General features: G+C 44.6%; 1 protein-coding gene across 1 annotated transcript; it reads left to right on the top strand.

Moving 5' to 3' along the window:
- The first annotated feature begins 646 nt into the window (after positions 1-646).
- On the top strand, positions 647-13,972 carry RSBN1 (round spermatid basic protein 1). Its single transcript, XM_074163387.1, has 7 exons — positions 647-1,067; positions 4,812-5,482; positions 9,705-9,842; positions 10,252-10,394; positions 11,274-11,441; positions 12,405-12,513; positions 13,099-13,972. Exons 1-7 carry the CDS (start codon positions 647-649, stop codon positions 13,558-13,560), a joined length of 2,112 nt encoding a protein of 703 aa, XP_074019488.1. The 3' UTR covers positions 13,561-13,972.
- The last annotated feature ends 3,701 nt before the right edge of the window (positions 13,973-17,673 follow it).

A 17,673-nucleotide genomic window follows, 5' to 3' on the forward strand; every position in this document is an offset into this window, starting at 1 on the left:
CGCCTCCGCCGCACGTCTGGGAAGATGGCATTTCTAGACGGATTCCTCCGGTGTTTATATCCTCGGCGGGGAGGGGTAAAGATGCTGAAAATGGCTTTGTACGACTGTCTGCCGGCGGGAGAGAGGAACACAGCGGCATTTGGCCACGGAACTCCAGCCGCTCCCGCCGCAGCAACGGCCCCGGCGCCACCGCGTCCCCCGGCAGCAGGAACACGCGCCGCCCCCGCGTGCACCCGCCGCGCCGTGCGCCGGGCCCGGGCCCGCTCGGAGCGGAGCGGCCGCTCCCGCCCGCGGTGCCGCCCCCGCCCGCACGCGACGGACGCGGCGTCTCGTGACGCGCGAGAAACGCCGCGAAAACAAAGCGTGTTTAGGGCGGGGCCGCGGCGGGGGCTCGGCCCGGGGCGAGGGGGGGGGGGGGGGCAGCCCCGCCGCGACGCCCCCGCGGACCCGCGCCAAGGCCCCGCCTCCCGGCGCCCCGCGCGCCGCCGGGGCACGTGACCACCCCCCCGCCCGGCGCCGCCCGCGCATGCGCGCGCCCCCGGACTACAGTTCCCGCCGCCGCCGCCGGGCGCGGGTCGTGGCGCGGCGCCTGCGCGGTGCCGCCCGGCGCTCGGGCCATTTAAATGTGTGTGAGGGAGACTGTGAAATGGCTGCGCAGGTCGCTGCGGTGCGCGCCGTCTCCCGGGCCCCGGAGGAGCCACCCCCGCTCCCCTCGGGGGACCGGCCCGGCCGGCCCCGCGGCGGCGGGCGGCGGCGGCGGGGCCCCTCCGGCGAGGCGGCGGGCGGCAAGCGGGCCCGGCTGAGCCAGCCGCTGCTGGCGGGGCCCGGCCCGGCGGAGCCGCTGCCCCCGGCCGCCCTGCCCGGCCTGCCCGCCGCCGGGCTCTTCACCTTCTCCCCGCTCAGCCTGCCGCCGCCGCCGCCCGCCGCGCTGGAGGAGCGCCGCCACCACCACCACCGGCATCGCCCCGCCGCCGGCCCCGAGCCCGGCCGCCTGGCTGCCGGGCAGCCGCAGAAGGCGAGGCGGAGCAGCCCTGCGGACGGGGCGGCCGGGCGGCCCAGCAAGCGAGGTGAGGAGGAAGGGGGGGGCCGCGGAGCTGACCGGCCGCCGCCCGCCCCGCTGACCGCCCGGCCGGTGCGGCTGAGCCCGGAGGAGACCGCCCGCCGCGCTCGGTGGCGGAGCCGCTCGCTCGGGCCCGGCCGGGCCGAGGCGGGAGCGGAGGGGAGCGGGGGCCGCTGCCGGGGCCCAGCGGGCCCGTGTGGGCGCGGGGCCGCGGCGGGGCATCAGGCCGGGTGCCCCGGCGGAGACGGGGCTGGGGGTACCCGGGCTGCCCCGCTGCGGGAGCGAAGCCGCCGTCCTGCGGCGGGCGCGTTGACGGGCACCGAGCGGGGAGGCTGCCGGTGGGATTTTGTGCGAGTGTTTGGTTTTGATGTTCCCCCTCCCACCCAGACAAATCCCCAGAGGCTTCTCCGGTGGGGAGGCCGAAAGGGCTCGGGATCGCCCTGTGGGTGTGTCTCTTTTTTTTAAACAGTACAGAATGACTGTTTTGGTTCTGCTCACGAGTTTCTGATAGTAAAAAGCCTCTTGGTGAGAGCAACGTAGATAAAAAGCAATTGTAAAAGCTGCTGGAATAAAGACATGTTGTGGGTTATGCTCCAGGAGTGTACGGGAAGCTGCTGTGCCAGAGAAAGCAAAGATGCATGTGCCTGCGAAATACAGGTTTATAGTGTGAACTCCAGATAGTACTGGCTTAACAACAGGCAAAACTATTATGGGGAGGGACTTTTCACTACTGCTTAATGCTTCTAAACCTCTGTGTTTGAATAATGACTATAAAAGCTGCTGGATTGTGTATTTCAAACTTTAGCTTGATAAATGCTGATAAAACTACGGAAGTAGTGTATCTTCCTAGAGCGGGAGTGTCACTGTGTGTCAGTTCTAACCCAGGAATCAAATGAGGCCTTCTTTTAATGAAGGCTTAAACACTGTTAAATTTACCATCTGAATTCCCGATTTGCCCAGGAAAGCTGTTTTCTGGCTGAACGTCTTCAGTGCTTGTCCCAGGCTGTGTGTAGTGGCTCTCAGGATGGGGCTGGGTTTCGTTTTCTGTCTTTCACTATCAGTTTTTACTTCTATGTGTAATCTAATTAAACTGCCTGTTTCTTAGACTAAACTATTCTGATCTTTGGCAATGAACATCTCCAGTGTTGTCGCTGTTTGATGCTGGTGTGTTCAGTTACGTGATGTCTAATAGTTCCAGCCTGGCTGAGTTCTTGGCGCTGCTGTTGCTCTGCCTCGCTGTGGGGGTTCTTTGATGGCCTGGCTGTAGCTTTCCTTGTGTTTGAGGTACTGGAGGCTTTCTGCTTATTTAAAGGAATAATTAAAACTGTATTTTCTTCAAGATTGTCAGGTATCACCACCATGCTGTCACTGTCCAGCTTCACTTAGTGCAGAGGTTACTGTCACTGCAGCAGTGGGACTCTGCTGTGTTCAGTGGATGCAGCCGTGGAAGGGAGTCGGGGCGGATTTTATCCTGAAAATAGACCAGTGCTCACTGGAAGCTCTGAAATACAGAGTGCAAGGTGTATGTCTGCTGTCGGGGAATATCTTCAAACAGAAAGATACTCTGAATTAGAACTAGTGTACGTCTGAGGTTTTTAAACTATATCTAAAATTAGAAGTGCTTAAAATAAGGCACCTTTAACAACCAAAAATTAATTTAGGAACATCTACAAGGAAGTATTCCCAACAGCTCATTGATGGCATGGAGTTCTTGTTTAGTTTCAGCTTGGACTCCCTGGTCTCACCAGAACAAAGATCTGTGATTAGTATGTTCCTTGCAGTTAGTAAAGCAGTATCTCTACTTGAGAGCTCAGTGACTGAGTAAGCTTATGCTCGCTTTAACTTCTGAGACTTCCAAAAAAGCTTATTCAAAGAACTGTTCCAGTTCATTTATCAAAACAAGCTATACCACCTTTCTTTTCCTGCTTTCCCTAGCTGTAATATAGAAATAATGGCATTTGCTGTTTGTAAAGGCTAACAGCAGTACTGTGAAAACTTGTATTTCAGGTCGTAAGACAATTGTATGAAGTTAGTATTAAGCAATCAACTCTCTCTTTGCTTCATGAGTAATTCTGTTCATTACAACAGGCTGTTATGAAGGTCACTCATCTTTAGTGAAGAGCTCTGAGACCAAATGTGTGATGATGTCGTTAAATCCTGTGGTTAGACTGAATAACTTGACGCCGTGTATATTTATCATTGCACCTTTTCCCGTAGATCAGTGTAACATGCTTTTTTCTTTAACTTCAAGTACTGCAAGAGAATAAAGAGGGAATACAAATTTGATAGCTTTGCAGACAAAGAAGGGAAGTGTTAGCACAGAGCCCTGTGCCGCTGAAAAACTTCAGCGATCACATCTTCTACTCGGCTGTTCCCTTCAGCAGCCTCTTGTCCCTGCAGCCATCGTGGTGACACGGCTCTCGGGGGTTGTGAGCGATGCTGGCATGAAATAGTTCTTTGGTTCAGGCAGATTAAAAGCTTGCTTTAGCAATGGAGTTTTTTAACAGCTGGGCCATCAAGATTTCTAACTTCCGTTGTTATTTGCTAAATATTTGAATTAGTTTTTATTCCTAAAAGATGAGCAATTAAACTGTTACATTTTGCCTGACGCAACTACTTTACATTTTCTCTCTCAGCCTTTTGTGGGTCGACTGGCCTTTAAAAAACCCCAAACCTGTATTTCTAGCTCTGAATTAACTGAGTATTTAACTACAAGACTGGCAAAGGGTGGCTGAAGATGTGGGTGTGATGGTTGGGATTCTTTCTGTTTGCAGGCAGGTTAGCATGGGGTCATCAGCAGGAGTGCCACTGTTGTGCTCTGTCTGTACAAAATAGTGATGCTTTGGGCTTCTCAGGAAGCCATGAGTTGAGGACGGGTGCCTTGGCTACAGCGTCTGTCACCACTTTGGTGGGGCAGATTTATAATGGGGATTAAAAATGGCTAGAATGATGTCTTTCACCAGGTATTTGCTTTCTGCTGGGCTCTGTCTAGGCTAGTAACTGGTACAGGAGCCACCAGCTGCAGGGCTGTGAAAACATCCTGCCTGTTAAAATCCTTTCCTGGACTTCAAGTGTCAGATAAAAGATCATGTATTAATGTCTAATAAAATGCCATGACGAAGCTAGATGCTAACCATTCACATCATAAAAATAGCTTTAGATATTTTACTATAACCATGTGTGTTGTTGATATGAAAACTTACTTTTGTTTAGCCATATCTTCATTATTTGGAAATAACAGTTCTAAGCTTTAATACAAAAGATCAGCAGTAAATGTCAATAATGCTTCTACCTCTTCGGTTGCCCTCTGTTTTGCTTCTATATTGTGTATCCAAAATCAGGGAATTGTTCTGTAATGAAAGTATTAATGTTTAAATGTTGCACATACTTGTTTATTCTCCTCCCCTGCGTGGCACTGCCTTAAATGTCAGAAGTTATTAATATGCTTAATTATAGATGTTCTGAAATACGCACTCCTTTTAAAGGTATTCTAATAAAGCTAATAGAAATAGAAATATTTCTAAAATATTAAGCTTGAGTTTTGAAAGTTTTCCTTAATCCAAGGCTTTCTTTGTATAACAACTAGATGTTATTGCATTTTTTGTTGTATAATTAAGTCAAAAGTCACGATACTGCTATTGGCCAGTCTCTCTGGGAATAGATGGCTTTAGCAAATGAGAGGTCTTAATTCTTTTTGGGTGAATATGCTGCAACTGCAGAACTCTGATCTTCTGTTTATTATTGCTGCCAGAAACTCCAGATGAAAACGGTAAAACCCAGCGAGCTGACAGTCTTATTATGAAGAAGATAAAGAAAAAAAAGAAAAAGAAACACCGGGAAGATGTGAGGGGGAAACGCCTGAAGATGTACAATAAGGAAGTGCAGACAGTGTGTGCTGGACTCACTCGCATCGACAAGGAGACTCTGTCTCCAGGACAGTGTGATAACTTGGAGATGAACAAGGAATCCTTCAGGTATCTGAAGGATGAGCAGCTCTGCAGACTGAATTTGGGAATGCAGGAATACCGGATACCCCAGGGAGTACAAACACCGTTTGTGACGCACCAGGAGCACTCTGTTCGCAGCAGCTTCTTGAAAACTGGCACTAAATTTAGTAACTTCATTCATGAAGAACATCAGTCCAATGGTGGTGCTCTGGTCCTTCATGCTTACATGGATGAACTCTCATTTTTGTCTCCAGTGGAGATGGAGAGATTTGCAGAAGAGTTTCTGGCGTTGTCATTCAGTGAAAATGATAAAAACGCAGCTTACTATGCGTTAGCCATAGTGCATGGAGCCGCGGCTTATTTACCAGACTTCCTGGATTACTTTGCTTTTAACTTTCCTAACACTCCAGTGAAAATGGAAATTTTGGGCAAGAAGGACATTGAAACAACAACAATTTCAAACTTTCACTCTCAGGTAAGAACTGTTTAAAGGCATAAAAGTTGCACAACACCTGGATTTGATTGGTCTCATTAATCCAGAGAAGGGATGGCCTAAAGTAGGTGAGGCACAAACTTTTTTCTTAGCAGATGAAAAAAGGTGGTGTTGGAACTACTACTGCTGTGCTGTTTATCCCTGTTCCTGCTTAAAGCTCTTTTGTGCCCACTAGTAGCTGGTGAAGCACGTTTTCAAACGCTGCTGAGTTGTAGAAAGATCTGCACTTCCCCTCATGCAGATTTTCAGTTGGTCTAAACTTGGGAGAGCACTGACTTTGTTCAAAAGAACAGTAAGTCTGTATTAAGAGTTGTTCAGATTGCAACTGCTGCTCAGCTTTCAGTGCATCATTCACTATAAATAAGTTGGGTTTTTTAACTTCATCTTAATTCTCCCAGTAGCTGATGCTGGGTGTTATTTAAACTTTCCAGCTTCAGAGAGGTGGTTAGAATAGCTTTTTAATTGCCTTTGAAGAAGGCTTTCACTTTATGTACTACCTTGATTTTCATAATTGGCTTAAACTATCTTAGATTCTCAAACTGCATCTTAAATGGATGCAACACTAATAACTACGCAAATGTCAAGATTCCCGTACGAAAAACCCTTGCGTGTGACTCTTGTGATCAAGCTTAGGACTGTCTATGAACATACAGCAATACTACAACTTAGGTAAACTTATTTTGGATGGAATAAAACCTCTTCTCGCTTAGTCTAGTCTGAGAACAGATTAAAACTGCTCTTACTTTTAAAGTCTGTATTCAAGACCTTCATTACTTTTACTGGTTCACCTGTTGGAAGGGAGGACCTGTGTAGTGCAGGGCGCTGGTGGAACGAGCTGCCTTTAGTAACAGGCTTTGAAAGAGTAATGCTGGTGGATGGGCTATCTGCATCTCTCCAAATTCACCACATGCTTATAAGCAAGACTTGTGTTGGAAAAGCTGTTACCTCTGTACAGAAAGTTACTGTTTGGTCACTTGCTGCATCTTTGAATACTTTGCAGCATTTATCATAGATACCATTAAATTAGTGATTCTGACACCTTATGAATTTGTTTGATGATGAGTAGCTGCTGCAGCACTTGTTTTAAACCAGCTTCTCTGTCTTGGTTTAAGTAATTCCTTATGCTGACAGAGCTGCATGTGAGAGCACATTTCTCCAAAACCTGCTGGTTTGAGCGTAGGAACTGCTGCTGCCAGCACGAGACGTCTGCCTGGGACAGACGTGTTCTGCAGGTGGGAAACCTCTCCATGGATTAGGCCTTAAAGGCTGCCCTATTAGTGATTTATCTGTGTTCTTTGGCATCACGATTACATTCTAATTTACTTCAAGTATGTGTGGTGACCCCCTAAAATGGCTAAAGAGTGCCAACTGGATATTTAACAAGTACACTTTTTCTCGGTGAATGTCTCCATCTTGTGAACGTGAATAGCTCATACTATAAATACATACGTGTGAGGAACGTATGGTCATAAATTAGTTCTAGTCTGTGCTGGTATTTCAATTAATTCTATTTTAAGTACTGTCTAAACTTGATTAAGATTGAGTCATGACATGAGGTTCGGTCAGTCTAAAACACCTCTCTAAACCCGGCTCCAGTGTGACCTGGTTAATCCTCTCTGATCGAGTCTGTTGGTGCTGCTCTCGCTGAGCCGACACGGGGAGGTGCAATTCTCACAACCCCTGAGACTCTTCAGAGGATACAGGTGGTGCTACGGTGTCTGGTTTGAAATGGATGCATTTAAATTGATGGTGGATTTGACTACGGTGGCTGCATGCTGCTAAAACCCAAGTGTTGGAAGCTCGCTTGTCTTCACTAAGGAGGGGTAAAATGCCCCGTTTCAGAGAGCCTGGCTGTCTCTGCTGTGCCGTGCAGTGCTGCTGAGGAACGAACAAACAGGCCAAGCTTCACTTTTGGACCCTCCTGTGTGAGAAATCGTGCAATACGAAAGCAGTTTGTGGTTACGCCTCTGCAGATTAAGCAGGTTACAGTAGTGTTGTGTGCTGTAATATTGATTTTATTTTTAATTGAAGACAGTTAAAAGTCATCTCCATTCTACGCTGAACCTTCTGCTCACATGAACCCCTTTGCTGACCTGACCCATGCTGGGGTGAGGAGATTTCGGGCATTAGGTGGTCTGGAGTCCCAGAGGCTCGGTGTCAAGAAATCAAATTTTGATCTGTAAACTGCAAGTTAACTTGCCATTTAATGTGACCTTTGGCTTGTACAGCCGTTCTGTGTGCCTTTTCAGACAAACTCAATTTCAGTAGGAAGTGCCTCCAATTCAAAATAAGCATTGTAATCTGGGGGACTTTAATGAAAAATCTAGTGATAATTAACTCCCTCACAAGGTGAACTCCTTTGTTCTCCAGTCAATGAGGACAATGTAAACTGGATGTTTATAACCAAGCACTCCCATGTCTAGTTGTAGTATAACTGGTTGGTTTCTGTACATTAAAATACTTAAGCTTCAATGTTCTCTGGATTCTTTGCTTGCCTTGGCTCTGCTCATCTGTTCTAATGTGTTAGCGCTAAAGCTAAGCTTAGTTTGGAGCTATTCTCTTGGACTAAGGCCTTTGAGGGCTCTTTCAAGACTCAAATCACTGAACAGTAACTTGAGAGCTTTCTCTGCGTAAGGACATACATCAGTTTGAAAGCCCTTAGCAGCGTAGCCAGAATGAACTCTTACTTTCCCTACCAGCTGGTCCGGTACTACTGCTTCTAGGTCTGAATTGGAACATACCTACACTTGAAAACCCCCTTCCACTTATCCCAAGAAGGAACGTATCAACTGCCTGATGAATTCTCTGTGTGGTCTAAGGAGCAGCCGAGCGGGCGCAGAGGAAGGGAAGGGGGGGAGCTGGAAGTGAAGTCGGTTTTGCATAAGGTGCTGTTGCTTCCGGGCAGGAGGTGGGAGAAGCAGCCAAGGGGTGATAACAGGATAAGTCTTCCTGCTCCTGCAACATGCTGTCAGAAAAGCTTAATCTTATTCCTGACAGCCTTGGTTTGTGAACCATATTGCAGTTTGGTTGTCTACCCCATCATAACTTCTCCTAATCCTGGAAAAAGGTCTCTCACTCTGGAAGGACAAGTTCTTCTTTTAACAAAAGCTATCAAAGTAAGAAATGGAGAAATTGTGCATCTGTACTGCACTCAATTTAGTTTATCGCTTAAGTCATATAAATAATGCCTGATGGCCTTACTGAAATACCTGTCAGGTTTTGGTGGAACACAACCCTCTCTGCAGTGGCGTGTCACACTGTCCTGCTTTCTCCTGCTGCTGTAAAGAGTCAGCAGCCTCGTGTTCTTGCTTTTTTCCTCGGAGCAAAGTGTTTGCATGGCTGGTTTTATAGCTGCCTTGTCATACTGAAATATTGTCACTGTCAACCGATTCATGCTTTTCTTGAAAATAGAAAGAAACTTCTGAAGCTTAACCTTGATTTGCCTGAAGCTTGTGCCTCATCTGTGCGTCCTATTCTTACCCTACAGAAGGGCACTCCTTGCTTAACCCTGAACTCTTAGGAACACACAGATACCAGGTCTGTGGTCTCAGGAAACACTGATGCTGGCTACTGTGTGTGGAACATGGGTTGGCACATTGTTCAGCTGCTGTAGAATGGCTCCACGAGCATGGAAGAGCTGACTTTAAATATGCCTGTAACTATGCTTTTTGTGTGATAGTTTGTGGAGCAGGGGATACGCAGGGTAGTGAGGGCTGTGTGGTGTTCTGAAAGGCACAGGACGCCTGAGGGGTCTTACTACCCATGGCCCTTTTACAAGGGTGGAGGCGGTGCATGGTCTGGTCTGTAGGTGGTGGCAGTTAGTGCTCATGTCATCCACTACTGTTTTTAAAGACAGCCCTTTTGTTGCTGTAATTTGTTCACTAAGTTGTTAACTTCTGATGCCCTTGTAAACTGGAATGACCCAGGCCAAGTTCCTAAACAAGAACTGAACTTTAAACAAAAAGAAACTTTGAGAAAGGTCTTAGTGGATCTAATAATAATAATAGCTCATTTTCTTGTGGGGTACCCTATGGTTGTCTGTTCTAAATGGTCTCTCTGCATCTTCCCAGAGGGACCTCTAATAGCTGTAGATGAGTCCAAGGTTCAGCTTAGCTGTGGCCTATGTATTGCATTAATCAATTTTAATCTCTTGTGACACAACCAAAGCTGTGGTGGTGTTGTCTCTCCCTTTCTGGCCATCCAGGTCAATCGAACGTACTGCTGTGGGACCTACAGAGCGGGACCCATGCGGCAGATCAGCCTTGTTGGAGCAGTGGACGAAGAAGTTGGGGACTATTTCCCGGAATTCCTGGATATGTTAGAAGAATCTCCATTTCTCAGAGTAAGCAGAAACTTACAGTATTTTGTTTAGAGCACTATAGATATTTAATTAGAAACCATAAAGTATTCTCTCTATTGATGTGCTTGTCGTTTGGGGTACAGAGGTATGTTCTTTACTGCATCCAAACAAAAGGTACTGAATTAGGTAGCTACAGTTGTGTAAATAATTAAAATTAGATACTATTTATCATATATACACACTACAGAATCATCTAGTTCCCTAAAAACTGAGTTGGATACAGTTAGTTTGGAATATATTTTACCTCTTCAACTTATTTTAGGTTCTGTGCAATTCTTCTGACAGCAAGTTTGAACTGGTTTTACCAGAGGCATCATTTAATTTTTCTATCTCACCCAGTGTTTTGTGTTCTGTGTGTTTTGTGGGTTGTTTTGTTCTTGTTTTCTTTTAGATGACTTTGCCCTGGGGCACTCTGTCCAGTCTCAGACTTCAGTGCAGGTCACAAAGTGACGATGGTCCCATAATGTGGGTGAGACCAGGGGAGCAGATGATCCCAACAGCTGATATGCCAAAATCCCCGTTCAAACGGCGCCGGTAATGTTCTGTTATGTTTTCTTTCTGTATTAAATGCAAAATATTGCATTAGATTTGAGAACAAATCAATATACTTCATGTAACTAGTTCCTCAGAAGGCGAATTCACAGGTTTAAGTTTTTCATTTCCATTTCTGTTTCAAGTTGGCTCAGTGGATAAGACAAATATGCTATTTGTGATGCTTATTTTATTTCACCACTATTCATGGTAGTATGTCCTAGATCAATGCTTTATTAAGATTGAAATCTCTTTTTATTATCCTTCAGGAGACTTGTTTTATTTCTCTTTAGTTCTGTGGAAAGAACTAATTTGGTGTGGGGGGCAGATGAAAGGCTGTAAAACAGCAGAGATCCTTACACTGTTCATGTCGCATTTTAATGTCAGTGCTAAAGCACTTGTAATTTTGTCTGCCTTCTGGGGAAGAATTGTGGTATATGTGTGTACTTGCTGTCTTTCTCAGGAAGAGGGTGCTGTAGAACAAATTTTAGGAGATAAAGAATTGGGAGTATATTTTAATTCTAATTTCCAGTAGAATTTTTGGACGTACTATCAAATAACTAAACTTCAGTATCTATTAAAATAGAGCTATTTTACATACCACTAAATTCCTGGAAGAATTTTCAGCACAAGTGAACAAAAATATTTTCTTTAGTGATTGGATTTGTTCTATGAAGTTTGTCTCAACCTGAATTGTGCTTTGCTCTATTTGTTTCAATATTTTATTGTCGAATAGAAGCCTAGAAGAAATCAGAGGGAGGTGCTCTGTCTTTGATTTTAAAGCCTGCAGCACACAACACTTTAAGATTGTTTTACTACAAGTATTTATTTTTGAGAAGTCTGAAACATTTTTTTTTTAGTATGTGTTTTTATCCTGTTGAGGTCAATGAACGAAATCAAGAATCTGCAGTACCTACCTCGGACCAGCGAGCCCCGCGAGGTCCTGTTCGAAGACCGAACGAGAGCCCATGCGGACCACGTGGGGCAGGGCTTTGACTGGCAGAGCACGGCCGCCGTGGGGGTTCTCAAGGCTGTGCAGTTTGGGGAATGGTAAGTGCCACCGAAACACGACCATCCTGGCAGGAGAGGGTAGTTCTAAACATTTTTTTCTCTTAAATAAAAGAAAATTTCTTGGAAAACAAGCCTAATCAAAAAAATGGTTTAAACCTTGTAATGAGGTACGTGCTGTCCAGAGCCTGAACACCACGAGCTATGTACCTGTTGTTTTTCCCTCCTCTTGAGGCAGTAGAAAAGTTTTAACAGCAGTTCGCAGAAAATTTTAGTAACACACAAAATAAGGGCTTAAGATATCATGCCTGGACCATCATCTGTGATTGTTTTCTGCATGAATAGGGATATTAATGCTGACTTCTGTAACCGTAATCTAAGAACTCAATGTAATTAACTTCATAGCTACAGAACCTTCTCATTTCATGGACCTAGGACATTGCTGTTGACCTTGCACAGAAATTACAGTTACATCATTATTTCCAGCAATTACAGTAGACATTAGAGAGCATCGTTAGCAATATCATTAGATTTTCATCTGAACAAAAGGTGCCAGAACTTCCTTTACTCTGATTCACGGTCCTTGAATAAAACCCAGCTCCTTCTTACTTTGGCTTCAGAGTTACTTTGTTTTTCCTTTAATACAGAATTATTCTGTCTAATTATAGAATGGAAAAATAAGGGCAAATTGTGGTTCCTAGAACATAGAACTTCACTAGTAGCAATTTGAACCTAGTTCTTGGACATTTCAGTAGGATTTGTCCGTGAAACATCACTTCTCTTGTGTGTGCATCAAGAAAGAAGTAAAATGAAAAAACAAAGAGATAAAAATCTGTGAATTATATCTCCTCTTCAAAATAATGTGTGTATTGAGAAGTGATGAGACTTCACATCCAGTGTAAAATTGAAGTAGGTTGTTGGTTCAGTGAAACTCTCTGCTGGAAATAGCTGTAACTCTCTAACTCAAATTCTTTAAAAATTCCTGGAATTCTCATCTTTTTCTAGGAGTGACCAGCCTCGTATAACCAAAGATGTGGTTTGTTTTCATGCTGAAGATTTCACTGATGTTGTGCAGAGACTTCAGTTGGACCTGCATGAACCTCCAGTGTCACAGGTACCCAACCTTCCCTAATGACAGCTCGTTCTTAGCGCTTTGGCAGTAGCTTCTGACCATTTCCATGTTCACCGTACGGCCAGCCCTTCGTACCCTCAGTCCTCAGCTTTCTTGGGCAGTTTCCTGTGTCGCGTTTCAGAATAGAGTAGGTCAGTTGGAAGGGACCTACAATGATCACCTAGTCCAGCTGCTTTTCCTTTCCACCAAGCTGGGGTTTGTGCTGTGAGTCATGGTAATGTGCTCTAGGACAACTAGCAGTTGATTGAGTGGTCACGTATGCCTATCTCTGCTTTTTCTGATTTACTGATCTTGTCTTAGGATCCTGTCAGCCAAAACAACGCAGCCTCGTGTCGAGCCTGCTGTTTTCAGTTGTAACTGTAGAATGCTCTTAACTGTTCGTTGACCTCTCTTAAGATATGCACATCTTAAATTATATTTAAAAACTCCAATCTTCATTTAAATTTGAAGCTTTATCTGTTAAACAGAAACATTCTGATTTATACATGAAGTATGTTGAAAATAGGTGGGTACTGAGTTTACTTTAAACAAAGTATACACTAACTTTACCATCTTTCCTTCTCTCAGTGTGTTCAATGGGTGGATGAAGCCAAACTAAACCAAATGAGACGGGAAGGCATTCGCTATGCTAGGATTCAGTTGTGTGACAATGACATCTACTTCATCCCTAGAAATGTCATTCATCAGTTCAAAACCGTGTCAGCAGTCTGCAGCTTAGCCTGGCACATCAGACTTAAACAGTATCACCCTGTGGGGGAGACTTCTCAGAGTGCAGAAGGCAGTTCAAGCCTCAACAGTAGCGTTCCTGGACAGACAGAGTCAGAAGGTGAACCCCAGTGTGTGAGTGTAAAAATAGAGTCCGAAGATCCAGGTGTAGAGATGCAGCTCAGGCCAGGGCTGCTCTCCTCCTCCGCTGCTCCGGTATCAGGACTTGTGCAACCAGATCAGGTGGCCCAGCCCCTTCCAGGTTTTAAAATAGAGTCTGATCAGCAACACAATCCACAGGATCATGCAGGCTCTTCTGTGTGATATGTATATAATCAAACATTTTTTTAACAACTTTTTAAAATTTTGATGTGAAGTTATAGTTTTATAACTGGCTTATGTTTTATTGGAGAAATCTTGCCTATAATTCTATAAAGAAAGGTGACATTCCAAAATGTCAAGCATATCTTTTTTACACAGATTATGCAAAATTCAAGTTGTATTTTAACCCCTTAGTACAACCTGTAACAGTGGTCTACCACTTCTTTCTGTTTAAGAAAAGAGATATTGAATATCTCCTCAAAGTCAGAATGAAATTCCTCCAGGAACATGAAATGGTTGAACTGTATTGGTCAGTGTTACTTCCCTACTTTTACTTTATCTCTAATCCTCACCAGAAAGCGATGCTTTTGTAGAAGACTTGCAAAGTGACTTTCCCATCTCATTTTAATTGCTTAAAAAAAGAAAAAAAAAAAGAGAAAGCACAGCACTTTTGATGATTTGTGAAATCTTTGGTATGTCTGTTCTTGACATGTTGGTTTATAAACAAGCTATAGAAATTGATCTCTATTTCTTACAGTTCCTGCAAAGGTGATCTGTAAAATTAACTGAAGAAAGTGTCTGATCCTGTTGAAATGCAAGGACTTACTGACCTAACACTTTTCATAGCACTGCTTATGTTGTTTGGTGTGAGGGTTTTGCTTCTGAAATGCATCTTCCCTGAACATGAATGATACTAGTGTCAGAATTAGAGAACCTACTGGTAGTCTTGTGGAGGAAACTGCTATCTTTGAGCACTTTAAGGCTTTAAAATACTAACCAACTTGGCAGCTTGTTTTGATCAGGTCGTAACGTGTCCAATGGAACCACACTTTCCCTTGTACTGATGCACTTAATATATTTAGCATTGAGTTGGTAACTGACTGACATGGGACGGCTGTCCTTGTCCTAGGAAGTTCTGTATCACTATTTCACAATAAAAAGTATTCTGGCATCGGAGTGCTGTTTCCATGTGTAGCTTCTGGGTGCCCAGCTACTGTGGCAGAATCAGTGGCACATGCTAATTGTGTAGAGTGTCAGCTATCAACAGTTTTTAAACAATCTTTCAATATTTCTGGATATTAACACGTGGTCTGTATTTGATGTTCACTCACCCCATTTATTACTGCCCTGTCCAACCATCAAAAGGAAAAGTCCCATCCCTTTCTGCCCCTCCCCACATCTAGAATACAAGTTGGGTTTTGGTGCAACTTTATTTGTTCTAATCCTCACTGGGGTAGGAAAGATTTGAAACACTATGTTAGACTAGACAAAAGCAAAGATGCTGTGTTAGTTCTGGATGCATCTTTTTAATATCAATTATTAGTCTTCTCTTTATAAGGGTCTCTAAAATATGTTACTCTATTATAAATCTTACTTTGTGCAATATTGTTTGTGTAGGCTTTTATATACATATTAGCACCTCAGTGTAGAGGTCACTATTTTAAAATGGTAGAAAAATAATCATCAGAAGATACTGCAGTGATTAGTTAGAACCTGTATTACTCCTTATGTGTATGTATGTATTGTCTTCGGTACAAAAATGAGGACTAGGAAATATTTCAATTTAAAACTAATTTACAGATTGAAGTGGTAGTGACTTGTTTAGTAATCTGTGTAAATAAGGTGTTAGAATGGAAAGCTTTTATGATGAAAAGTAATGTGATTCATGCAGGGGTGTAATTTAATCTTAGCAGAAATTCTAGATGACCCAGACGGGTTCGTAAATGAGCCGTCTGTTCTCTGGTGGGTTTTTTCCACTTTTTATGTTGAGAGGAATTTCATAGCTTTAAGGGTTGTGCAAAGTAAAATTCCTCACAGGCAATAGTGGTTTCAGTTCATCCTTCCCATTCAAAGACCGTATTACCCAAGGGTGTTCTTTCCTTTTTACCAAGTCTGCTAGTCTTCCAAGTGCCCATCTCACTCCTCACGTGCTGTTCTTTGGTCGTGTCAGTAGAGGCGCATCCATGCGGTGTTCCTTGGCAGCCAGCACTGCGTACAATCACTCAGGAATTGACAAATCTGCAGGTACTGCAGTCATTCTGCAAACAGAACTTTAAAGGCAGAATAAACAGATGAAGAGCCCCCGTACACCAACTTGTCTGTTTTATAGTGGAAGTTGAAGTAGAGTGAAGAGGGAATCAGTTTGGAAATCCTCTGTGAATTCTAATAGCATGTTTTCAGCTGGATGAAGGAAGATGACCAGAGTGGCTCATGTTGCTTTCAAAACTGTAGCTTTAGTGAAATCTGTGACTACAGCCTCAAATACCAGGAGAATACTCTGATTTATCTCTTTGGGTGGAGGGACGTGACCAACAGTGTCGTGTTCTCTTTATGTTCTGTTCAGTTACTAACTTAATATCAACTAATGTCAGATTTAACTACAGAAATGTATCTTCAAATGACTTGAATGTGGCTGATGCTGTTCTAGCATGCTGGGAAGATTGAGGAAGAGAGGAGTAAACTTTATAAAAATCCATTGCCTAAATATCTTATGTTTTAATACGTTTTAACCGAAATGACATGCTTTCAAACTCCACCTCAATTCTGTGTGTAAAGTATGAGAGGGATTGCGTCTGAAGCTGATCGCTAAACTGTCTCTAGCCATTGTTTCCACATCGCTTTGATTGCACTGAAAACAACAGAGCAGAATTAGAACAATGCCTGGATGTGAAAGATGCAAATGTTTTCCAGAACAAGATACGTAAAATACTGATTTTTATAAGATATCACTGTTTAGAAATGAAGTAGAGTTCAAGCCACTTAGTGCTTGCTGAGCGAAACAAATCTCTGGGTTTTGGGTAGGTCCAAGTAAATATTTTTGAGTATCTGTCATGTTAAATAACCAGCTGTTTGAATTTCTCTGTAAGATTTCATAAAACAGCCTATGTAATGAGAAACTTTGGCAGATTCCATGGGTGGTTCTAACCATTCCCAGACTCGTTCCAAGTTTGTAACTCCAAGCGCAGTGGCCAGTTGCTGTAAATCCTCGGTTCCCCACTATGAGGATCTGCCCTGCGATGTGTGTGTTGGTTGACAACTAGAAACCACTCCTGCTTTTTGCTGGAGACGCTGCGAATCTATCTGTGAAGTGATCAGCTCTGAGATATGGCACTCGGGCTTCGGCTTCTGTTTTAAATAAAGTGCTGTTGATTAAAATTGTCACTTGGGATAAAGGCAAGTGGCTCAGTTGTGCTAGAAATGGACTAGCAAAATGCAACTTAAAGATGAAATACCGTTTAGCTTTGGTTTCCTCTCTCCTTTAGACATGCTACAAGTCATTTTGTGCTGATACTTGACACGTTCTCTTCCAGGAAGGTGGGACACTCGGTGAAGTGTTCTCAGGGGATTTATAATCGACATTTTTCACAGGTATAGATCTTGCCATAGAGAAAAAGGGCTCCCTGCTGTGCTCTGTCGGTTTTCCTGCTGTCGCAGTTGAGTTCCCCCGGACACCGGGAAGCGTCGGAGCGTTTCCCACAGGCAGGGGCCAGGCCCTGCGGGGTCACCCGGGTTGGGGGGCTCTGGGACAGCTGGTTCCCGGGGGGCGTTGGCAGCTCTGGGCTCGCCGAGGGTGCGGGGAGAGGGAAGGACCTGGTCCTGCTCCCGGAAAAGCGGCTTTTTTCCCCCCAAAGTGTGCGTGTGCTGGGGGGGCTGCGGGCGCAGGGGGAGACACGCGGTTCTGGTTCCTTTGTACAAGGTGTAAAGAGATTTCTGTATCGCTGTTCTTGTGATTTAATTTGATTTTGATTGGCAGCTACGATTATTTTTTTTCTGTGGTTTTAATTTATCTAGGGCGTGTGCCCGCGGAGGCCGCGTCCCCCCGCCCGGAGCCCGTTCGCTTTGTGCGGCCTTAGTCTATTTATTGCCCTTAGCGAGTGCTCGGGGCCTCGGCCCGCCCCAACGCGGCGCGTCTCCCTCAGTAGCTGACTGTACACCAGTGTCAAACTGTTAAGCTATTTCTTTGTAAAATAGTCCAACGGAATGCATAGAATTTTTTCCTGTAAAGTATTTTTTTAATAAACAAAGTCTGATTTTGTCCTTTACGGCCTGGCTGTTTATTTCCGCTCGCGGGCGGGGCCGGGCTCGGCGCTCTCCCAGCGCTGCCTGGGCGGGGGC

The sequence above is a fragment of the Numenius arquata genome, chromosome 24, assembly GCF_964106895.1.
Source record: "Numenius arquata chromosome 24, bNumArq3.hap1.1, whole genome shotgun sequence".
Taxonomy (NCBI): domain Eukaryota; kingdom Metazoa; phylum Chordata; class Aves; order Charadriiformes; family Scolopacidae; genus Numenius; species Numenius arquata.